The 26,169-nt window shown below is 45.9% G+C and overlaps 1 protein-coding gene across 1 annotated transcript in view; it reads right to left on the bottom strand.

Moving 5' to 3' along the window:
• Positions 1 to 683: 683 nt before the first annotated feature.
• Positions 684 to 26,169, bottom strand: part of KCNG4 (potassium voltage-gated channel modifier subfamily G member 4) — a 43,597-nt gene continuing 18,111 nt past the window's right edge. Inside the window, exon 3 of the mRNA XM_082269589.1 lies at positions 684 to 1,792. Coding sequence (XP_082125715.1) covers positions 1,022 to 1,792 — 771 coding nt within the window. The 3' untranslated portion in view covers positions 684 to 1,021. The remainder of the gene's footprint in view (positions 1,793 to 26,169) is intronic.

The following is a 26,169-nucleotide window of genomic DNA, read 5'->3' as shown; positions in this document are numbered from 1 at the left end:
TTGCTGCCCCTCTCAAAGTCCCGCCTGGGTTCAATGGACCCAGCGGGACCCATGGTAGGACCGGCCCTGGCTCCTACCCTGGCCGCCTTTAGGCGATCCTTGGAAACACACTTATTCAGGGAAGCCTACTCCACCTCCACCGAAGATCTGTACTTGAGTGCCCTCCATCAGATCATCCCCTGCAGCCCCTACCTTTTGTACCACCTCCCCCTCCCTTTAGATTGTAAGCTCCATGAGCAGGGTCCTCCTATTCCTTTTGTACTGAACTGTATTGTAAATTGTGCTGTCCCCCTTTTCATTGTAAAGCGCTGCGTAAACTGTTGGCTATATAAATCCTGTATAATAATAATAATCTCAGTAGAATTCCCATTAATCCACTGATTATGTAGCCAAAAAAGTCTTACTCCTTAGGCTGCATTTTTAATATGGTAAAAAGAGATCATCCAATGACATAATAAGTCGCAGAGGTGGGTGGAGCCAGGAGCTCATGACTGGAGACCTAAGAGACAGAATAGGCGTGACTGCCCATATGGAAGAAAAATATATTTCCAATATATTTAGGGAAATAAATTTTAGAAATATATTGAATATGGCCAAAATTGTAGCATTTCAAATATATTTCCAATATATTTGCGAAAAAAAAAAAAAAAAAAATTTAAAATATATTTTTCTTCCATGTGGGTGAAGTCACCATATCAGTTTTGGGAGGACTTTACTTTTAAAGGGTGGTGTTGTCATTGCTGGCTTGATTCTTAAAGGTGCAGGCATGGCTATCATCTTGTTCCTGGCTTCATTACCCAGTAAGTCTTTGACCTGGAACCAGGAGGCAGGATGGGAGTTCAGACTTTCCGACTTCACAGGCTGCATGCTTGTTTCAGGTCAGGTTGGAGGCGCTTAGACCTAACAGTGTTCCCAAAGCCTTAGATTGGAGGCAATATCCTCTTTGAGTGCACTATGGCCAAATAATTCCAGCTTAGGGATTGGATGGCATCCCAGGACTCCAGTGCTGTCCCTGTAAGGGTCACTTCCCATTGTAGAAGTACTGGTAGGTCTCCTCGGACACCAAGCTATCCGTGTCATTGAAGGTGTCACTCTCACCGGATTGATTAGAATCCTTCACCCTCAATAGCCGGCTCTGGAGCCTCTCCTGTTCCCGTTTGAGTTCAGCGTAGGAGCGGGAGAAGGTGTGGAAGATGGAGGTGGCGGGAAAGGCCATAATCAGGATCCCGCTAAGGATGCTGCTGAGGGCCACCACCTGCCCGGGGATACTGCGCGGCACCATGTCGCCGTAGCCCACAGTGGTCATGGAGATGATGGCCCACCAGTAGGACGCTGGTACGCTGGTAAACTCTTGGCAGCGGCCCATCTCGTTCTCGGCCAAGTGGACCAGCGGGGCAAAGAGGGTGACGGCCACACACAGGAAGAGCAAGAGCAGCCCAAATTCTCTGGTGCACCTCCGAACGGTGAGGCCCAATGTCTGCAGCCCCAGCGAGTGCCTGGCCAGGCGCATGACGTAGAGTATCCTCAAGGCACGTAGGACCCGCAGCACCAGGCTGATCTTCTCTAGGTATGAGTTGCTCGCTGGCTTGTCCTCAGACTTCTGCTCGTCCTCCACAATGAGCGACACGTAGTAGGGCAAGATGGCCAACGCGTCGATGATGTTCAGGGGCCCCCTGAAGAAACGGCATTTGCTTTTTGCCTGGATGAAACGGAGGAGGAACTCCAGAGAAAACCAAGCCACGCACACTGTTTCAATGATGAAGATGTTGTAACATTTCTGGGAACATTCCCCCTGTGAAGAGAGATGGGAGAGGTCAGTTCACCTGGTGTGTCTTAAAGTGACTGTAAATCTAAGACAAGAAATATGAACAATGCATTTACTTATATAGTGTCTACTTGTCTCAAATAAAAGCACTAAATGTTGTTTCTGTCTGATGCTTTGTTCCTCTGCTATCAGAATGAGTCCCTTCTAACAATTTTTCCGGACACCATGAGAAAAATGGTGACAGTGGAGGGACCTCCAGCACACAGTCTGTGATTGACAGCTGCAGCTCTGTTCTTGTGTGTTGTGTGAAGGGAGGTGTGTATCTTCCGTCCAATCAGCTCTCAGAGCTTTCCTCACAAAATTCTGCATAGTGTAACTTCAGCTCTCCTCCTCCTTTTTCTTAACTTACAGACAAGCTTGATAAATGTAGCACTTTGAGCCCCGGTTCACACTTCTGCGAGTGCCGGGTTCGCATGTAATGTCGGAGCGCACTGCTCCTTCATTACATGCGATCGGCTGTGCGGTGCGAGTTTAGCCATACACTTTGTATGGCTAAATTTGCATCGCACCCGCAGCAAACACGCACAGGAGGCATTTTTGCAGCCGCATCAGGATCGGATCGCACAGCGGTTCACACTTGTGCGATCCGATCCTGTGCGAACTGCACGATCACACTGCGATATGCGATCAAACTGGGGGTGTCGTTAAGATTACATTGACACCCCCAGCGTATCGCATATGGCAGTGTGAACTGCCGGGGGTGCGTGTGCGATGCGGGAACAGGCTGCGAGTTCGCAGCCTTCCCGCATCGCATAAGTATGAACCGGACCTGAACGGATGTAGAAAATAAAATACTGCAGATAAACAGGTACAACGTATGTAGGAGGATATTTTTTTTCCACCTCTATGTATCACCTGAGGATAGTCCCTTCACTGGATATATGTAAGGGTTTACAACCACTTTAAGTATTAGAGCAGCAACCAACAGTTCTCTACCTTGACACCACAGAGTGTCCCAATGTAAGGGCAAACAATGGTCGAGTCACCTGACACCAAAGAATGTCCCCCATGGGGCCATACACATTGGTGGATTCACCTAACGCCAAAGAGTGTCCTCCATGGGGGCATTCACATTGGCGGAGTCACCTTTTACAGCAGAGTGTCCCCATGGTGGAAAACACCATGGTGGGGGTCACCAGACACCGCAGAGTGTCCCGCATAGGGGCAAACACAATGGTTAAGTCAATATTCTCACTATCTTCTGCTATCTACCATCTCTATCATAATTAAAGTAAACCTGAACTCAATGACAATTACAGTATATTACCAAAAGTATTGGGACGCCTGCCTTTACACGCACATGAACTTTAACGGAATCCCAGTCTTAGTCCGTAGGGTTCAACATTGAGTCGGCCCACCCTTTGCAGCTATAACAGCTTTAACTCTTCTGGGAAGGCTGTCCACAAGGTTTAGGAGTGTGTCTATGGGAATGTTTGACCATTCTTCAAGAAGCGCATTTGTGAGGTCAGGCACTGATGTGGACGAGAAGGCCTGGCTTGCAGACTGCACTCAAATTCATCCCAAAGGTGATCTATTGGGGTGAGGTCAGGACAGTCAAGTTCCTCCACCCCAAACTCGCTCATCCATGTCTTTATGGACCTTGCTTTGTGCACTGGTGCGCAGTCATATTGGAACCCCAAACTGTTCTCACAAAGTTGGGAGCATAAAATTGTCCAAAATGTCTTGGTATGCTGACGCCTTAAGAGTTCCCTTAACTGGAACTAAGGGGCCAAGCTCAACCCCTGAAAAAAAAAACTCCACACCATAATCCTCCCTCCACCAAATGATTTGGACCAGTTCACGATGCAAGGTCCATAAAATCATGGATGAGCGAATTTGAGGTAGAGGAACTTGACTGGCCTGCACTGAGTCCTGACCTAAACCCAATAGAACACCTTTTAGGAGGAATTAGAGCAGAGACTGTGAGCAAGGCCTTCTCGTCCAACATCAGTGTCTGACCTCAAAATGCGCTTCTGAAAGAATGGTGAAACATTCCCATAGACACACTCCTAAACCTTGTGGACAGCCTTCCCACAAGAGTTGAAGCTGTTATAGCTGCAAAGGGTGGGCCAATTCATTATTAAACTCCTATGGACTAAGACTGGGATGCCATTAAAGTTCATGTGCGTGTAAAGGCAGGCGTCCCAATACTTTTGGCAACATAATGTAGTTTGCTCTTTGCAGTGTGTATTTTAAGCAATTGCCATGTCTGGGTTTTCTATCTATCCATGTGTGGCTGTCCACATTGCTCTGGACCAGCTTCCTGATGATGATGATGATGATGATGATGATGATGATGATGATGATGATGATGATGATGATGACAACAGGAGACCATGCCTGAGCAATATGTATTCTCCCACGCAAGGGTGGGGTAATGGTGTTGGATGTATCACACAATCTTGGTGGTTCAAAAAGGAAGCACAGGTATTGCTGCCCACTGACGCGTTTCGAGGGGGAATCCCACTTTGGTTCTGAGGAAGAGGGGATCTCCCCTTGAAACTTGTCAGCCATCTGGAGGGTTCTCCGACTTGATGGGTACAGTCTCTGTTCTCTTTGTGTCTATTATGGACCTTGATGTGCTTTTATCATTAACGTGTTTGTGAGTATACTTCTTTTTATACATTATTTAAGATATCACTTGGGTAATGCGCTAGGTTGGTCCCCTTATCTAATACAGCTACAATGCTGTGCGAATCACATGCAATGTCTGACGTCGCAATAGTGTGAACCCAGTCTCTCTGAACTGGCACCATGTGGGGGTGACTGGAGGAGTACCAGGGCTGGTACAATAGGCGGGCAGCCAGAGATACAGTAATCCTACTCTGAACCTCTTTAGTAAAGTTCAATTTAAATCTGTCTGATCATTAGGCAGTTCCCCTTATCTATTACAGCTATAAGCCTTTTCTACTTCACTAGAGAATGTGATTTGTATTTCTCCCTGTGTCCCCCTTGGGAGGATTTCCCATCACTTAATGTTCTGTCTGACACCAGCCAAAAAGGCAGAAAGGGGTGAGATTTTCCCTCACTTTGCATCATTATGTCATATAGGCAGGAAGTAATGAAAAATCCCCCAGAAGGGGACACAGCAATAAAAAGTTGAAATAGGGTTTTTTATAACCCTTTCATATTCCATCCAAAACTTGAAAAGTTATCTTTCTGTAAAGCAAAAGTGCAACTGGAATGTAAACTGAAGTGACCTGGTCCAGAAATTTTCCGCACTCTGCTCCTGCATGAGTTGTATATCCGGTGAGTATGGTGCAGGGTGCAGACACATGAGGATGTTAGGGATGATTTACAGGTCAGCTGCTCTCTCTCCTGACAAGAAATTTTTAATCTAGAAGTTCCTAAATTTATTGCATTACTGAAAATGTTGAATTTATTTTCCAGACTCTGTAAAATTTTAATCTACAGAAGAGGAGATTTTATCTAAGCAATCGATAGGACAGTACAGTTTATTTATGAGGATGCGGTAGGGGTGATCAGTTTAGCTCAAAGTCTCGGTGCTCCTCTTGAGGGCCACCAAGCACAATAAATTCAAGGATGTGAGGATAATCGGATGGGACTATGATATAATTACAGTATATATATATATATATATGGTGTCAGTGTTCCTAGGAGAGCCGCAGCGGAGGGCTGAGCTCCCATCATCTTCTACGGCTCCCATTAGGCATTCTGCGCTCCTGATGAAGTGGATGGAGGATGAGCGGAGAAGGTCGGGAGAATGTCTTATCTAGACGAGTAATGACTCTCTCCATGTTCTCTGGATATTTTTGGAACTGCTGAATAAGATATAGAAGAAATCTGAGATACTTTATCATCATCATGTCTGATAAAGATGAAAAATATTCCCCAGATCAGAACCAATCGTGAGAGAACTTCATTAACACTTTATTTCTGCTTCATCTAGAAGAGTATGCTGGGGTGCTCAGGAAACTGCCGGGTGACACTTAGGGGGGGTCCCTGGACAACGAGACACTGAACTTGGGGGTACTGCAAAGATGACACATTGACACTTTGGGGCCAAGAACAATGACACATTGACACTTGGTGCCCCAGAATAATGACATACTGACAGCTGGGAGTCCCAGAACTGACACTTTGTGGCCCCAGAATAATGACATACTGACAGCTGGGAGTCCCAGAACTGACACTTTGTGGCCCCAGAATAATGACATACTGACAGCTGGGGGTCTAGAACAATGGCACACTGACACTTGGAGGCCACAGAGCAATGGCACACTGACACTTGGAGGCCCCAGGACAATGACACACTGAGACTTGGAGGCCCCAGGACAATGACATACTGACACTTGAAGGCCCCAGAGCAATGGCATGCTGACACCTGCCAGTCCAGAACAATGACACGCTGACATTTGGTGGCCCCAAAACAATGACAAACTGACACTTGATGGCCCCAGAACAATGACACACTGACACTTGGAGGCCCCAGAACAATGACACACTGACACTTGGTGGCCCCAGAACAATGACACACTTACACTTGGTGGCCCCAGAACAATGACACAATTACACTTGGTGGCCCCAGAACAATGACACTTGGAGGCCCCAGAACAATGACACACTGACACTTGGAGGCCCCAGAACAATGACACACTGATACTTGGAGGCCCCAGAACAATGACACACTTACACTTGGTGGCCCCAGAACAATGACACACTTACACTTGGTGGCCCCAGAACAATGACACTTGGAGGCCCCAGAACAATGACACACTTACACTTGGAGGCCCCAGGACAATGACACACTGAGACTTGGAGGCCCCAGGACAATGACATACTGACACTTGGAGGCCCCAGAGCAATGGCATGCTGACACCTGCCAGTCCAGAACAATGACACGCTGACATTTGGTGGCCCCAAAACAATGACAAACTGACACTTGATGGCCCCAGAACAATGACACACTTACACTTGGTGGCCCCAGAACAATGACACAATTACACTTGGTGGCCCCAGAACAATGACACAATGACACACTGACACTTTGGGGCCCCAGAACAATGACACACTTGACACCTGCCAGTCCAGAACAATGACACACTTGACACCTGCCAGTCCAGAACAATGACAAACTGACACTTGGGGGCCCCAGAACATTGACATACTAACACTTGGGGCCCCAGAACAATGCAATACTAACACGTATGGGTCCAGAACAATGACACAATGACACTTGGGGGCCCCAGAACAATGACATACTAACAGCTGGAGGTCCAGAACAATGACACACTGACACTTGGGGGCCCCAGAACAATGACATACTGACACTTGGGGGTTTCATAACAATGATACACTGTCACTTGGGGGTTCAGAATAAAGATAAACTGACACTTGGGGGTTCAGAACAATAATATACTGACACTTGGGGGTCCAGAATAAAGACAAATTGACACTTGGGGGTCAAGAACAATGATGCAATGATACTTGGGGGTCCAGAACAATGATACATAGGATCCAGAACAATTACACAATGACAGACTGAAACTTGGGGGTCCCAAGGCCTAACATAGTGTATGCTGGGGTGCTCAGGAACTGCAGGGTGACATTTGGCGGTCTCCGACAATGACACATTGGACTTGGAGGCCCTGCAAAGATGACACACTGACACTTGGGTGTCTAGAACAATGACTCTTGGGGGGCCCAAGAACAATGAGGGAACTCTGCAGACCCTGTTGTAAAGGAGACCTCTGAGGACTCTGATGTAAGGAGAAATGCTGCAGACTGTGGTATGGTGTAAAAAAAAACTCTGATGTAAGAGGGTCTCTGGTCACCAGAGCCCCCCCTCCCCCCAGCCCTTAAATAAGAGTTCACAGAGCTCTACTTAGCATCAGACACCACAGAGTTCCCCTTTACATCACAGTCCACTGTATGAGGGAACTCTGTGGACCCTGATGTAAAGGGAAATGCTGCAGACTGTTCCTGATGTAAAGGGAAACTCTGATGTAAGGGAGAGTCTGGTCTCCAGATCCCCCCTCTTTCTTACATAAGAGTGCACAGAGTTCCCCCTAACATCAGAGTCTGCAGGATTCCCTCTTACAGTACAAGGAGGAACTCTGCGGACCCTGATGTAAAGGGGAACTCTGATATAAAGCCAAACGCTGCAGACCATAATGTAAGGGAGAATGCTGGGGACTCTGGTGTAAAGGGGAATTCTGATATAAGGTGGTCTCCGGTTCCTGTAATTTGTAAAAGGCGCCAAGTTGCACCATGATGTCACTGCTCCCAGCTGGCTCAGAACTGCACATGCTTCATTGCGCCCAGCCGGCTTCAGAACTGCACATGGGCAGTTCCAAAGCCAACGTGCAGCAGTGTTTTTTTACAGGTGGCCGCCATCCATAAGGGACATGTACAGGTAGCTTGTAAATTGCCTGATATTTACAAACTGTCTGTAAATTTATGGACAGTTGGCAACCCTGAATGACACACTGACGCTTGGGGGTTCAGAACAATGACACACTGACACTTGGGGGTCCCAGAAAAATAACACACTGGCACTTGGGGTCCCAGAACAATGAAACATTGAAACTTAGGGGTTTCAGAACAATGACACACTGACACTTAGGGGTCCAGAACAACGACACACTGAAACTTGGGGGCCCCAGAACAATGACACATTGACACATGGGGGTCCCAAAAAATAACACCCTGGCACTTGGGGTCCCAGAACAATGAGACATTGAAACTTGGGGGTTTCAGAACAATGACACACTGACACGTGGAGGTCCAGTACAATGACACAATAACTCTTGGAGGTCTAGATCAATAACACTCTGACACTTGTAGGACCAGAACAATGACACACTGACACATGGGGGTCCAGAACAATGACACACTGACACATGGGGGTCCCAAAAAATAACATACTGGCACATGGGGTCCCAGAACAATGAGACATTGAAACTTGGGGGGTTTCAGAACAATGACACACTGACACGTGGATGTCCAGAACAAAATGACATAATAACACTTGGAGGTCTAGAACAATAACATACTGACACTTGTAGGACCAGAACAATGACACACTGACACATAGGCGTCCCAGAAAAATAACACACTGGCACTTGGGGTCCCAGAACAATGAGACATTGAAACTTGGGGGTTTCAGAACAATGACACACTGACACTTGGAGGTCCAGAACAATGACACAATGAAACTTTTAGATCCAGAACAATGACACACTGACACTTGGAGGTCCAGAACAATGACACAATGAAACTTTTAGGTCCACAACAATGTCACACTGACACTTGGAGGTCCAGAACAATGACAGACTGACACTTGGAGGTCCAGAACAATGACACACTGACACTTGGAGGTCCAGAACAATGACAGACTGATACTTGGGGGTCCACAACAATGACACACTGACACTTGGAGGTCCAGAACAATGACACACTGACACTTGGAGGTCCAGAACAATGACAGACTGACACTTGGGGGTCCACAACAATGACACACTGACACTTGGAGGTCCAGAACAATGACACACTGACACTTGGAGGTCCAGAACAATGACAGACTGACACTTGGGGGTCCACAACAATGACACACTGACACTTGGAGGTCCAGAACAATGACACAATGACACTTGGAGGTCCAGAACAATGACAGATTGACACTTAGAGGTCCATAACAATGACAGACTGACACTTAGAGGTCCAGAACAATGACAAACAGACACCTGGAAGTTCAGAGCAATGACACACTGACACTTGGAGGACCAGAACATTGTCACACGGACACTAGAAGATTTCAGAATAATGACATACTGACAGCTGGGGGTTTCAGAACAAAGACACAAGGACACTAGAGTGTTTCAGAAAAATTACATACTAACATCTGGGGTTTCAGCACAAGGACATACTGTCACTTGAGACACTGATATCTTGGTTATGGTGACTTAAGGTGGCGCGGTGTCACCCTTCGTCTTGTAATCCAATCTCTCGCGCAGTATTCACATTTCAGCTGATTTGGCATTCGACTACTTTATACGCCGATGACTTCCAGTCACCTGGAGCACTGAACAATGTGCCGACGTCTTCAGAGACGGCTCTCCTCACGTCTCCTCTTCAGCTTACGACGTGAATTTATTGCCATTCAGTGGAATTCTCCGCTCGAGGCCAATAATGCAAAGATGAAATGATGCCGCCGCCTGCCCTCCTCATTTTGCTAATAACAGAAGTTTTCAGTGTAAAAGAAAACCGCCAAGTTATCTGTCTCAGCGGACAGTCGTTGGCAGGGACGGCGGAGGATGTCACGGAGGATTTACCGCAGATCGGGCGCAATAAGACGCATCAGATTATTACCAGCGAGAGTGAATGTTCAGTCTCCCATCACTTTGTTTTATTCTGTTAATATGAGAATGGGAGATCGTTATGTGTGATATGAACCATTCCTAGCCTCCCACAGTGACCATCACACCGGACGCACGCCGCCGCAATGTTGCAGCAATTTTGGAAATGTTACAATTGACTTTTGACAAAAAAAGAAACTATTACACAGAACTGAACAATCGTTAGCGATTTTCTCTCTACAATTGTTTTACAGGTTTAGACAACCAATCGAAATTGAGGTTCCCAGAATCCCTCTCATTGGTGACTCAAGATCCAATTGGTTCCATTTTTTTACAAAAAATGTTCACCCTCTGGCTGATAAAATTGGGGGAAAAAAATAAACCAATTGCTGGAAATTGATTCAATATGAAGTTTCAATGGAAATTCCCCCACCCTGTTGCCAGGGGCATAGCAGCTTCACTGTTTGTCAGGGTCAATTGTGCCACTTTAAATAACATTTCCCTCTCATGTCATGGCAGGTTGGGAAGCCTTTACACATGAAAAGAAAGAATGGCCGCACACCGCTGACTTGATCCAAGTAAAAGTCCTTTCTTACTCTAAAACAGGACAAACACTTGACTTGACAAATAGCTAACGTGTTTCACACCAAAGAGTGCTTAATCGTGTGAAACGCGTTAACTATTTGTCAAGTCCCTGTGCTGCTTGTCATGTTTTGGAGAACTAAAGGACTTTTATTTGGATCGAGTCAGCAGTGTGCAGCCACTCCTTATTAAACTCAAACCTATATACATAATGACAATGGTAAGTTAGCAGTGGCACAAAGTGAAGATTTGCACTGATGCCACAGAAACGAATACAGAATGCACACGCTGTATGTCTACAATCATTGAAACCCTCTAACAATGGAATCTCACAAGTGCACTTAAAGTATCTGTACCTAAAGTATTTGACAGTCCCTGGGAGAACACTGAGCTGGTCAGTCCTCGACCACCCTCTTGTAGAGAACATGGCCCCACTTCAGGAGACCCCAGTGTACAGGTTCTGGTGCCCCACTGTCAGGGATCCACTGCCATGCGCAGGCGCACTGGCGCCGCAAACCGGCGAATGCCTATGCGCATGCGCGTACGAAGAGGCGCCTTGAATAGCTCGAGGCTACCTTAGAATAGCTCGAGGCTACCTTGCAATAGCTCAAGGCTACCTTGCAATAGTTCGATGCTACCTTGTAATAGTCAGAGGCTACCTTGGAATAGTTTGAGGCTACCTTCGAATAGTCAGAGGCTACCTTGGAATAGTTCGAGGCTACCTTAGAATAGTTTGAGGCTACTAAATTGGCGCCAAAAAGGCCTATTTAAACACAGCAGTCACTCCAGGTAATTTCTGTGTTATCTTCAGCTCTTCCTTGTGATCCTGTGTTCCTAATTGTTTGACCCGGCTTCCTCTTGACCTTGCTACTTGCTGCCCGCCCCGACCTTTTGGCTCGTCTGACTACTCTTTTGGTTATCCCTTGTCTGCTTCTCCGCTTCTGGACCGGAACCTGCACTCTGCCTGGCTGGGTGATCCTGGGGACCGCGACCTGGTGCTAGCTTGCTGTGTAGTCCATCCCCACCACTAGGGGCTCTGGTGAAAACCAGCTAACACTTAGACTCCGCACCTCAGGTGAACCTATGTCCTTATCAGAGTACTTAGTCAGGCTCCACCTGCCATCCTGACACCCACCAATATACCCAATAGGCTGCATCTTTGACAACAGATGAAGCTTCAGTCTCATTGTCTACTGTAGACTCCTTCTGGTAGATTCAATAATACCTTTATTACTGTTCCACTGAAGTCACAACCTTAGATATACAGTCAGACAGACAATTTACTAACCATATCCACTTACAGACACTTTCTTATTGCAGCAGCTATGCTGGGTTTCCAAGTCATGACTGTGGAGTCCAATAGGCATCCAAGTTAGACCCAGTGCACTCCATAAACAGCACTCAGTAACACACCTGGTCTGAAACAACCCCTCTCTGGGGTGACACGCCCCCTCCCTTCAGTACAAGCTGTGCCGAGGGGTGTGGCTGTTACTCAGCTCTGCCAGCACAGAACACTGGAGGTGGAGGACAGAAAGCAGCATTTTCAGTAAGAGAAAAGAAGAGAGTTTAGGACATTTCTTTGCTAAAATAAGTCAAAAATCATAATATAGGGGTACAGAACTGTACAGAGATAAAAGGGTATAGGACTTAAAATGGGCATTAAAGGAACAGCAGCACTTGCCCCATCATTGCCATCAGTCCCGCCACTGTGACCCGGTGACCAGGAACCAAAAGATGCCTTTGGCTTCGCTAGCTCTGCTTGTCCATCAGGGGCCACCAGGGCCCCTAATAAGGCTGTACAGCTATACCTCCTGTACTGGGCCCGGGCCCCACAAGTTCAAAAGGGGGGCCCAGGCACCTGTTAGGCAGGAGGGCCGGCTGTACTGTCTTTTTGCAGAGATAAATCCACTTATGTCTCCCACTACAGCACTGTCAAATTCTCCTCCTCTCTCTCCTTCCAGCTGCACTGCAAGGGGATTGGTCCAGCACATGCACCCCTTCCATCTGCTGTCCGGGCCCCCCTGTGTGCCCCTTTCCCACACAGCGCTTCTGGCTCCCCCCCCCTCCTTTAGAAGGTTTAGAGGCCCCTGTTCTATAACACCGCCAGGTCACCATTATTCTATAAATCACAAAGTATTGTTAAACAATAAAGTAACAGTCACAAAATAATTGCTACAATCACAATCCACTTTTTCATGTCACGTGACCAATGCCATGACCATACAACCTGTAAACCCACTTGCCCTCTGAAAGATTTACCCCCCTTCATGACCAGGCCATTTTTTTTTTTGCGATGCGGCACTGCGTTACTTTAACTGACAATTGCGTGTATTTGATTACTGAGGTTTTTATTTTTTGTGCTATAAACAAAAAGACCGACTATTTTGAAAAAAAAATAATATTTTTTTTACTTTCTGCTATAAAACACATCCAATAAAAAAAATGTAAAAAATCAAATTTCTTCATCAATTTAGGCCAAAATGTATTTTGTCACATATTTTTGGTAAAAAAAAAAAATATCCCAATAAGCGTATATTGATTTGTTTGCGCAAAAGTTATAGCATCTACAAACTATGGGATATATTTATTTTTTACTAGTAATGGTGGCAATCAGTGACATAGCAGGACTGCGTTAATGATACTTTTGGCGCTTTTTGGGGACCAGAGACAGTAATACAGTGATCAGAGCTAAAAATATGCACTGTACTGATACTGCCTGGGAAGGGGTTTTAGGGGATGATCAAAGGGTTAACTGTGTGCCTAGCCAGTGTTTTCTCACTGTGTGGTAGGTGCTTTTACTAGGGGAAGGCATTGATCCATGTTTCTGCTTTGTAGATACACTGGATCAATGCCTTCCCTACTGACAGAACAGCGATTTGCCTTTTTACATAGGTAGATCTCTGATCTCTGCCTGTGTACTGAACGATCAGCGGGTGCTGGAGGAAATAGGGTTCGCGGGACACGCTGTGCAGAATCACAGCAGGAGCAGGCTGCTAGTGGCGCGCACTCGCGCCCGATACCTGGAAGTGCAGGATCACGTACGAATCAACAACAAGTGGGACACAATCATGAAGTGGAACGAAATTTATTGGATATTTCAAACTTTTTTAACAAATAAAGAATGGAAAAATTGGGCATGCAAAATTATTCAGCCCCCTTAAGTTAATACTTTGTAGCGCCACCTTTTGCTGCGATTACAGCTGTAAGTCGCTTGGGGTATGTCTCTATCAGTTTTGCACATCGAGAGACTGAAATTTTTGCCCATTCCTCCTTGCAAAACAGCTCGAGCTCAGTGAGGTTGGATGGAGAGCGTTTGTGAACAGCAGTTTTCAGTTTTTCCACAGATTCTCGATTGGATTCAGGTCTGGACTTTGACTTGGCCATTCTAACACCTGGATATGTTTATTTGTGAACCATTCCATTGTAGATTTTGCTTTATGTTTTGGATCATTGTCTTGTTGGAAGACAAATCTCCATCCCAGTCTCAGGTCTTTTGCAGACTCCATCAGGTTTTCTTCCAGAATGGTCCTGTATTTGGCTCCATCCATCTTCCCATCAATTTTAACCATCTTCCCTGCTGAAGAATAATCAGGCCCAAACCATGATGCTGCCACCACCATGTTTGACAGTGGGGATGGTGTGTTCAGGGTGATGAGCTGTGTTGCTTTTACGCCAAACATAACGTTTTGCATTGTTGCCAAAAAGTTTGATTTTGGTTTCATCTGACCAGAGCACCTTCTTCCACATGTTTGGTGTCTCCCAGGTGGCTTGTGGCAAACTTTAAACGACACTTTTTATGGATATCTTTAAGAAATGTCTTTCTTCTTGCCACTCTTCCATAAAGGCCAGATTTGTGCAGTATACGACTGACTGTTGTCCTATGGACAGAGTCTCCCACCTCAGCTGTAGATCTCTGCAGTTCATCCAGAGTGATCATGGGCCTCTTGGCTGCATCTCTGATCAGTCTTCTCCTTGTATGAGCTGAAAGTTTAGAGGGACGGCCAGGTCTTCGTAGATTTGCAGTGGTCTGATACTCCTTCCATTTCAATATTATCGCTTGCACAGTGCTCCTTGGGATGTTTAAAGCTTGGGAAATCTTTTTGTATCCAAATCCGGCTTTAAACTTCTCCACAACAGTATCTCAGGCCTGCCTGGTGTGTTCCTTGTTCTTCATGATGCTCTCTGCGCTTTAAACGGACCTCTGAGACTATCACAGTGCAGGTGCATTTATACGGAGACTTGATTACACACAGGTGGATTCTATTTATCATCATTAGTCATTTAGGTCAACATTGGATCATTCAGAGATCCTCACTGAACTTCTGGAGAGAGTTTGCTGCACTGAAAGTAAAGGGGCTGAATCATTTTGCACGCCCATTTTTTCAGTTTTTTATTTGTTAACAAAGTTTGAAATATCCAATAAATTTCGTTCCACTTCATGATTGTGTCCCACTTGTTGTTGATTCTTCACAAAACATTACAGTTTTATATCTTTGTGTTTGAAGCCTGAAATGTGGAAAAAGGTCACAAAGTTCAAGGGGGCCGAATACTTTTGCAAGGCACTGTATATATATATATATATATATATATATGTACTGTATATATATATATATATATATATATATATATATATATATATATAAATACGTGATTCTGTGGAGCGCAACCGCCCCACATATATATATATATATACGTGATTCTGCACAGCGCTGCCGCCCCGTAGCAGTAAATCTGCTATAGGGCGGTCAGCAAGTGCTTTTAAAGGAAACCCCGCTCCAGCCCTGAAATGTTGAGATTTATACATATGTGATGTGTACAGTTATATCTAGTATTAGTTTGTGTTTCTGAGTATTGGTGGCGATGAATAATAAAGGGTGATGGAAGTGGCATTGGTACTGATCAGGAAAAAGAAAAAAATAACCAATTACTTGAGGTCCTGGGTAGAGAAAGCCATCGTCCCTTTAATTGAATTAACAAAAGAAAAAAAAACCCTAAGTAGGTGGGACTATAAAGGCAACCGCTAACCATATAAGTAAAGGATATATTTTATTTATTCCAATTTTTTCCACCTTGGCACCTTCATCTTATGACCTTCTTTCCTTTAATATTACACAGCTGTGTGCTTCATCACCAATTAGCCTCATCTTTGTGAATCGTGCAACCTCCATCTCTTATACCCCTGAAGAAAGGTGGTGGTCACTTGAAACGCGTCAGATACTGGAGGAAACACTTAGGTTCCTTTCACACGGTGGTGCGCCCGACGGACTCTGTTTTGCTCAGCGGGGATCGATCCGCTGATCCCCGCTGAGCAGGCGGGTGACAGCTCTGTCTCCACTCTGTGTGCAGAGACGGAGCTGTCAGAGCCCCGCTGTCCTCTATGGGGAGATCGGATGAGAATGAGATCACCTGTCCGTTTTCATCCGATCCTTCAGACAGATGGAAAATAGGGTGTCCATCTGTCCGTATTTCACGGATAGGATCGGATAGCAGCGGGTTTCAGTGGAGATGTCTCCGCTGACATCCGCTGCTCCATTGGGGTGCATAGAGCATCCAATCAGGTCCGCCTTAAAAAACTGACAGACGGATTGGATCAGAAAGCCTTAGTTTGCAGACTGAGGGCTAATACTATTGATAAGCATAGTCTCTTAGCCGTGATGTTTATATTTTTGTTACCTGTATATGTATTTGTTTGTAGAAATATGTATGATACACAGAATTCATTTTATATAGAATAAATAAAATATATGTTTTACTTATATGGTTAGCGGTTGCCTTTATAGTCCCACCTACCAAGGGGGTTTTTTTCTTTTGTTGGTACTGATCAGTGCCACACATAGCCAGGAAAGGCGCCTGCAGCAAACACCTAGATTGCCCCTAAAGATTGGGAGAATTGATGGCGGTGAACATAGCGCCCCGGTGCTGTAAGACATCGCTGGACAGGAGAATGCTGAAAACTCTTCCAGATTCTTCACTTTTCACATCAATCAATACAACTCTCCTGAGCGGTGGCACAGACAGTCCAGTGTGCAGCCTCGGACAGGCCATGTTTTCCTGACCTCCTCGCACCACCATTGGTGACTCTGCTCAGTATTTAAGTGAACGGATCGGCCAGCCCATCTTTCCCTGGTTGGAGCTTCATTTACAGAATTCCATCTTTGTGTGAGCCGAGTCCGGCGGGAGGATTTCAAGCTCATGAAAGAATAATCTCGCCAAAGACGGATGACTTGGACAGAAAATGGCTTTTCTATACTTAGAAACGGGCGGCTATTTTGCTGAGCTGGATATTAAAGTGGACCTGTCATGGTTTCTTGTTTGTGTGAGCTGCACTAATGTTACAGGGAAGGAAGTGTTGGAGCTAAGAGCCTCATGGAGGCACGGGGCACTGCATGCCTCATGCCACTTGCTGACCGCCGCACGACTATTTACTGAGGTCAGCCCCTCACAGGCAGAGCGACATAGTACTACGTCGCTAGCCTGTGAGAGTCTAGGGAGCGAGCGCTCGCCCTCGGAGGCGCGTTCCCGCGCGGTCACGGTCCCCCCCACACGTGTGACTGGCGGTCACTCGGCGATCGTCGGTGCAGAGGGAGAAAGGCAGGCGGCTAATGTAAACAAGCCGCCTGTCATTCTCCCCTGTGTATGAATGGTGATCATACGGTTCTACTATGTAGGTCCGTTGATCACTGTTCATACACCTCAAGCCACAGCCAATCACAGTTACCCCTCCCTCTCAAAAAAAAGTTAACCCCTTCACTGCCAGTGTAATTTTACAGTAACAGTGCATATGTATATTAATGATTACTGTAGTAATGTCACTGGTAACCCCAAAAGTGTCAAAAATGTCAGTCAAGGGTCTGATCTGTCCACCGCAATGTCGCAGTCCCGCAAAAAAAATCGCAGATCGCTGCCATTACGCGTTTAAAAAAAAAACAACAAAAATTACAAAAATCTTTCCCTTTGTTAGTAAACGCGATAACTTTTGCGCAAACCAATCAAAATACGCTTTTTGTGATTTTTTTTTACCAAACATATGTAGCAGAAAACAAATTGGCCGAAAATGTTAAAAAATTTTGATTTTTACATTTTTTTGGGGGAATTTCATATAAAAAATGTGAAAAATATTGTTATTTTTGCAAAATTTACGCTCTTTTTTTGTTTATAGCGCATGATCAAAAAATCGCACAGGTGATCAAATACCACCAAAAGAAAGCTCTGTTTGTGGGAAAAAAAGGACGTCAAATTCGTTTAGGTACAGCGTCGCACGACCGTGCAAGTGTCCGTTAAAGTCACGCAGTGCCGAATCGCAAAATAGGCCCTGGTCAGGAAGGGGGTAAAATCTTCCGGGGCTTAAGTGGTTAATGTATGTCCCCCATCTGCAGCCAGATTATTTTCTCCATCCAGTTCAGTTTATGGCTGCATTTGAAATAAAAAGTGTTCTTTGTGGGTGAGGAATAATCCTTTAAGAGGTCCTCTGCCAATAAAATTTCCACATTCTTATAAGCAGGGCTGTACTTAGTCATAACGCTGCTCTAAGCCTTATGGGCCATACACACTATACAATTGTCTTTAGATTTTTTCCTTTAGATTTACCAAAACCATATAATATGAGGTCAAATCTAAACACTTTCAATGTGTATGCAGCCAGGCAGGCCCTTGCACTACATAGTTGAAGGTAAATCTAAAGGAAATCTACCAACAAAAGTTGTGTAGTGTGTATCCAGCTTTAGAAACCGACTCTTGTGGATTGGCCGAAAAAGTCCCCACATCTTAACCCTCTGTCCCACTGATCTTGTGTCCAGGGCCATGTCCAGGGATCACAGCATCAACCCTATTTAACCACTTCTGGACCGGAAGATTTTCCCCCTTAATGACCAGGCCATATTTTGCGATTAGGCACTGCGTTGCTTTAACGGACAATTGCATGGTCGTTCGACGCTGTACCCAAATAAAATTTATGTCCTTTTTTTTCCCCACAAATAGAGCTTTCTTTTGGTGGTATTTGATCACCTCTGCAGTTTTTATTTTTTGCGCTATAAACAAAAAAAGAGCGACAATTCTGGAAAAAAAAACAATATTTTTCACATTCTGCAATATGCCACTCCCAAAAAAAAAAAATTTAAAATCAAAATTTTTTAACATTTTAGGCCAAATTGTTTTCTGCTACATATTTTTGGTAAAAAAGCGTATTTTGATTGGTTTGCACACAAGTTATAGCGTCTGCAAACTACGGGAAAGATTTATGTCATTTTAATTTATTTTATTTTTTTACTAGTAATGGCGGCGATCTGCGATTTTTTTAGCGGGACTGCGACATTGCGGCGGACAGATCGGACCCCTGACTGACATTTTTTACACTTTTGGGGGGACCAGTGACATTACTACAGTAATCAGTGCCAAAAATATGCACTGTTACTATTTGGGTTTGGTTCCCAAGACCTTATTAGTAGGTTTTTGCCTTCATCCCTTGAAGATTTTGGAGGGTGATTTTGGTACCTCAGGCCAATGATTTGGGACTTTATGGGCTAGTATAAAGTAGATTGATTTGGAAAGTATGGTTTTTTTATTCAAAAAAAGATAAATAATACATGGATACAATAATCACATGAAGTGTGGGTTATAGACCCATTAGTGATTGGTGAAGATAAGAAAGAAGAAGTGACATTTGTGATAGGTGACAAATGGTATGTCTCTCTATTATTCACGCTTGGATGGCGTGAAGTCTGTAGGGAGAGATATCCTTAAATTCCTACGCGTTTCGGCTTGGCGCCTTTGTCAAGGAAATTTTTTCACCGTATCTGTAAATATATTCCACTAATCAACTAATATATTTACAGATACGGTGAAAAAATTTCAGACTTCACGCCATCCAAGCGTGAATAATAGAGAGACATACCATTTGTCAGTCACCTATCACAAATGTCACTTCTTCTTTCTTATCTTCACCAATCACTAATGGGTCTATAACCCACACTTCATGTGATTATTGTATCCATGTATTATTTATCTTTTTTTGAATAAAAAAAAACATACTTTCCAAATCAGTCTACTTTATACTAGCCCATAAAGTCCCAAATCATTGGCCTGAGGTACCAAAATCACCCTCCAAAAAAATATGCACTGTTACTGTAATAATGGCACTGGCAGGGAAGGAGTTAACACTGTGGGTGATCAAGGGGTTAAATGTGTACTTGGGCTTGTTTCTAACTGTGGGGGGGCATGGCTTGTGAAATGACATATAAAAGGATCACAGGAGCTCTGTGATCATTCCAGGGAGAAGAACGGTCGGCTGTGTTTACAACAGCTGCCCATTCTTCTCTCTCAGTGGGGAGCGATCGCGGGTGTCAGGCGGGAGCGCGCTGACGAGCGGGGGCGGGAGCGCAGGGGCGGGAGCGCGACGGCGCGCGTTTGCCCTTAGCTGCAGGCACGCGACCGACGTATACCTAGGGCGGTTTGCGCAGGAGCGGCTGCCTGCCACAGTATAACTGCGGTGGATGGTCGTTAAGCAGTTGTAAACCTCATATGTGAAATATGAACAAAACGTATCCCTCTATAGTGTGTACTTGTCTCGATTAAGAGCGCTAAGTGTAATTTCTGTCTGCTGCTTCCTTCCTCTGCTATCAGCATGAGTCACTTCTGACAAGTTTTCCTGACACCAAGAGAAAAAAGGTGACAGGGGAGCTAGGATTACCACCTCATCCCTTTGAACCAGGACACACATTCATTACACAGGTTCTGTAGCTGATTAAGGTGGTAATTAAACTCACTTAGTGCCTTATGTGCATTATATTAGCCTCAGAGCCCGTGTTCATGTGTGTCCTGGATTAAAGGGATGAGGTGGCAATCCTACAGGGGAGGGACCTCCAGCACACTGGATTGACAGCCTCAGCTCTGATCCTGTGTGAAGGGGGGTGTGTCCTTTACTTCCAATCAGCTGTCAGAGCTGTCCTCACTGAACTCTGCAGAGTGTAATTTCAGCTCTCCACCCCCTTTTTTCTGACAGCTCAGACAAGCTTTCAAAAATTCTGTACTTTGAATGGATGCAGAGAAGAAAAGACTGCAGATAAACAGGTAAAACCTACGTAGGAGGATTTGTTTCATCTTGGTGTATTCCCCAAGGCCAGTCAATTCAATGGGTAAATGTTAGGGTTTACCACCACTTTAGGTTACTGCACATGCACAGTTGTTTCAAAAATGAATTAATTGTGGGCTGCGAGTGGGAGGTCCCCTCATATTTAGAGGTGGGGCTTGGGCAGGACCAACCCACGAAGTGTATGTGATGGGTGGTCTCCATATGTTTGGAGAAGGGGTTTGGGTGGGACCAACCTATCAGGGGACGTGATGGGTGGTGCTCTCATATTTAAACATGGAGTCTAGGTGGAACCAACGTGTAAAGTGGGCGTGATGGGTGGTCAGTGCCGGGACAAGGTCATCTAGAGCCCAGGGCGAACATGCCAAACTGCGCCCCACCCTCCAGGATGTATGAACAGCAAAAATCTCCCCACAAAAACATTGAGCACTAATCTTCATGCTTACCATCTAAGCACAAATTCCCCCGTCTCCCAGTACAAATACACCCCCTGCTGAAATCCGCCATCTTGACACAAACCTTTGGCACCCCCATCCCCGAAATCCCAACAGCTCAAATAGCCCCCCCCCAAAAAAAAAAAATCACCACTCCTAGTGCAAATACTCTACCCCTAAAATCCCCCCGCCCAGCATAAATTCCCCTCAAATACCCCTACTTAGCACAAATCTTCTTCCCCCCCAAATGAAATCCCCATTAATCACTACTCTTATCACTCCTCTTCCTAAATTTCCCCTCCTAGAACAGTACAAACCCCCTTCAGCCCCCATATTCCCCCTTCCAACACAAATCCTCTCTCCCCCCACCTCACACGATACCACAGTGCCCAGGGCAGCTTTCCCTTCTGCCCACCCCTTGTCCCGGCCCTCTGTGTGGTCCCTACATATTAAGGGGCAGGGTTTGGGCAGGACCAGCCTATAAAATGGGCTTGATGTGGGCATGCCCACCCAGAAAGTGGGAAGATGAATTGTGGACCATGGGCGGGCTTAACAGTGTCCCGGGTTCTAGGACCCTATTGATAAGTGTTCTAAGCACGTGTAAATGTCAATGCCCCTTTTTGTACTGATTTGTGCACAGAATGAAATGAGGCTGAGCTGTGGAAGCCAATGTGAGTTGGGGGAGGGGACATGTTTCCAGTTCTGTAGAGAGTCTTGTGACTCCTCTAATTTCCTTTTGCTGCTCTACTGAATGTATTCACAGATTTCCAGTGGTGACCCCACAGAGCAGGAGTCACCCTAATTTGCCTCTCTTGGGAATCCTGTAGAAATCATCTCCTTTATAAGTCGCTGCGGCATCGATTGGAAATCCTCCAACCAGGAAATATTAATCCTCCGTCAGCCCAGATTAGTGTCCATTAATGTGAATTTACCAGTCGCTGCCTCATTAAACTGGATTTTACACTCACATTAAGGGACGCGACGCAGAGATTCCAAATCCCTCAATGTGACGTCCCGGTGGAAATGTGCGCTGCGGATCAGTGACAACAAACAGATTTATTAATGTAGATGTAAACTCCAACTGGATGACATTTATTTTGCTCTGTCCGTCATCATAAATAACTGTCATTTGTTTTTATAAATTATTAAATCCTTATATTTACCTTTTTTTCCTCCTTTGTTACACCTCAGTACTGCTTATCTCCTAATATATATATATATGTGTTATCCCCTGGACTACCTGGCGGTATTATTAGCGACAAACTTCTGAATGGTATATCAGATATTGGCCAAATAATATTAATCAGTGCTATAGAACATAATGTGAAAAATCAAAATTAGGGATCGCTGCAGCACCCACTGTTGCTCACACATACACATCAGATAAATAATTCAATATAGATGGCACTGCGCAGTTCCTACATAAATACATGTGACTAATAAACATCAAATAAAGGAATCAATATAACAAAAGGTTTTTGGTGCACCGGATCTATACAAGAGATAATAGTGACGCAAATAGTATTATCCCAGTGGGGTGAAATCAATATAGGCACAGTCCTCATTAAGTAACATGCTCCACATTTTGCATGCTCAGGGACCCCTGAGGAAGTAACAAGTCGTGACGTAACGCGTGGGGTCGTGGCCGAAGGACAGAAAGTGAGGGGAGAGGCAGCAGTGCCTGTGTTTTTATCACCCCAATGTGATTTTAACTTTATATTGATCTAACTTTACACCTACCCTACAGTTTTTTAACATTCTACCCTACAGGTGTCAAACACAAGGCCTGTGGGCTGAATCCAGCCTGCCAGATCATTTAATGTGGCCCTCGCACCTCTCCTGCAGCTACGGCTCCCCCCTAGTATCGCCCCCATCTTGTCTTAGCAATCGGCAGCTGAGAGGAGGACAGAAATTCTCAGCCAGATCCTGCCCTTCTCTGTTCTCGTCTCTCTGCCATCCTCCTCCCCACATTAAGAGTCGGCAACAGAGAGGAGGACATAACTTTCTACAGATCCTACCCCTCCCTTGTCTTCGCCTCCCTTTGTCTCGGCATTCAGCAGACTCTGGCAGTTGACTCCAGCCCTCCTCTGGTCCTCCTCCAGACTCTGCACTATCTGCTTCTTAGCCCCTTCCCCAGCCTCTTCCTGGCAGAAGCACAAGGTAAGAGGGGTGCACTACAGTTGCGGCTAGTGGGCCAGGGGGGCGGCAGATGGACCACACCATACACCCCCCCCTGGACCACATCAGCGCGCACACCATACCCCCCCCCCCATTGCCAGCTCACTTACATTAAAGAGCGCTGACATGAGAAATAGAACAGGTGGACACAATCAGTTACTTGCTTTGATTTCCAGGATGCCCTGGAACACTCTCAGGAATTCAGGTGGAATCCTGCCTGGCCCCATTAGAAGCCTCCCATCAACTTCATCTCCGGCGGTGGCTTCTCCTGGCAGCGACGTTGGCGGCTTCCTCGGCGTCTTCTCCCTCCTCCTCCTCCTCCTTGGCCAATAGCATGGCCTCTCCTTTTGGCCAATCGGGAAACGGGTTTCATGATCCGCTTCCTGATTGGCCAGGAGGAGGATCCGTGTCACAATGAATTTTCATTGGCTATTGTCACACAACTAGGTGGGCTCGGGACGCAGTGCTCTGCGCCCCGAGCCCACCTTTTTTTTACCCTGTGAGAGTCTCTGGCTCTAATCACATGGTTAAAAAAAAAAAAAAATCCCCATTGAACTTCATGCGTCCGCACCCCGCATGTAGATTAGGGGGCCGGACACATGGATAGGGGGGCGTCGCCCCTGTGCCCTGTATGCAACAGCCGCCACTGGTGCACTATAATGTAAAGGAGGGGGGAGACTCTTGACATCTGATGTAAGGGGGGACGGGAGAGCTCTAGACATTTAGTCTTACAGATACAACCGGCCCTCTAAAAGCAAACAAAATACTGAGGTGGCCCTAACACACGTGTCAAACACAAGGCCCGCAGGCCGAATCCGTCCCCCAGGCCATTTCATATGGCCCTTGCACCTCTCCTGTAGCTGTGGCACCCCCCTCATCTCTGCCCCCACCCCACAGCCACAGCACCCCCAGTCTCCAGTTGATCCTCCTCCAGGCACTGCACTTTCTGCTCCCTTGCTCTGCCCCCAGGCATTCTTAACAGAAGCACAAGTGTAAGGGGGTTGCACTGTGACGTAAGGGATGGTGGGGGAGGGGGGCTCTTGACATCTAAAGAAAGGGGGAGTAGGGTGATCTGGACATTTAATTTTACAGATACAACCGGCCCTTTGAGGGCAACCATAATGGTAATGCGGCCCACGATAAAACCAAGTTTGACACCCCTGTCCTAGTATATGGATGCATGAGCCCAGCAAAACTTTAGAAGGAGCTAAAGACCCTCTAGCCAAGTATCCAACAGGGAAACCTAAAGGGAGGACCCCTCACGGAAGGCCAGACTAGACCATATAGTGGGAGCCTTACTTATAGGCTCTTGTTTTATGAGAGTAAGGTGAGAGTTCTGTGAACACTGAGGTGTTTGGTGGAGGCTCCGGACTCACCCCCCTCAGAAAGGGGAGATCAATATAAAGTTAAATTCACATTGGGGGGATAAAAACACAGGCAATGCTGCCTCTCCCATCACTTCCTGTCCTTCGGCCACGACCCTACGCGTTACGTCACGACTTGTGACTTCCTCAGGGGTCCCTGAGCATGCAAAATGTGGAGCACGTTACTTAATGAGGACGGCGCTTTAACATACTTGCCAACTGTCCCTTTTTTCCTGGGACAGTCCCTGCAAATAGGAGCCTGTCCCAGGTAATTTATATTGTCCCTGGAAGCGCCTGTTAATTGGGCTGCCCATAAATGTTACGCAGAAGTAGTGCAGCTGAATGGGAGACTTATTCCAACTCTGCTACTGTCACCTTAAGTTAGAAATTCCCTTTTTCATTTCCTGTAATTCTCTCTATATTGAGTAGACCCTATAATCTGATAAGTAGGCGAGATTAATTATGCAGAGTGGGCGAGGCTTCAGGGAAGTGGGTGTGGTAATTGATAGCTGTGCGGCAAAGTGTCCCTGGAAAAATGTTTTAAATGTTGGCAACTATGCGCTTATATCGATTTCACCCCACTGGGATAATATTGTTTGAGTCACTATTATCACTTGTATAGATTTGGTGCACTTGAAATCTTTTGTGATATTGATTCCTTTATTTGATGTTTATTGAGTTAAAGTGCACATGTCACATGTGTTTATGTAGGAACTGCACAGCGCCATCTATATTGAATTATTTAGGTGCTGATCTCCTGCAGCCTCTTTGCAGACACTTAGACCCCTTTCACATGGGCCGGACTGCGGCTGTGATCCGCTTGCTCAGCAGGAGATCTGTCCATTGATCCCCTCTGAGCAGGCGGATGACAGGTCCGTGTCCGCTCTGCTTATGCAGGGCGGACACAGACACAGCCAGCCCGCTCTCCTCTATGGGTGGTCATTTGTAAACGGACTGCATGTCTGTTTACACCTGACTGCCATCTGATCTGATCTGCTGGACAGAAGGGGAAGGGATCCTTAGCCATCTCTTTTTGGCGGATCGGATTGGATGTAGGCGCATCGGATGCATGTCCCTTTACACCCGCCATAGAGAAAAGAATGGAGGTTCCGATCGGGTCCACCTGAAAAACCGAGAGGGGGACCCAATCAGATTGTCCACGTGAAAGGGGCCTGAGGGGTTGATTTTGCAAAAATGTGGTGCAGCTGTGCATGGAAACCAATCAGATTCCAGATATAGGCCCATGTGCACACTGAGGCCGCTTTGAAAGCGTGCGAGTTCAGCACAATTTCAAGCCGGCATTTCAGCCTGATTTCAGGGGTGATTTCACAGACATCTGTGTGGGTTCCTTCCTTCTATGTAAATCGCCCCTCAAAGTCGCCAA

The sequence above is a fragment of the Pelophylax lessonae genome (genome assembly GCF_965119305.1).
Source record: "Pelophylax lessonae genome assembly, chromosome: 10".
In the NCBI taxonomy this organism is placed as follows: domain Eukaryota; kingdom Metazoa; phylum Chordata; class Amphibia; order Anura; family Ranidae; genus Pelophylax; species Pelophylax lessonae.
This window is presented reverse-complemented; position numbering and strand designations above follow the sequence as displayed.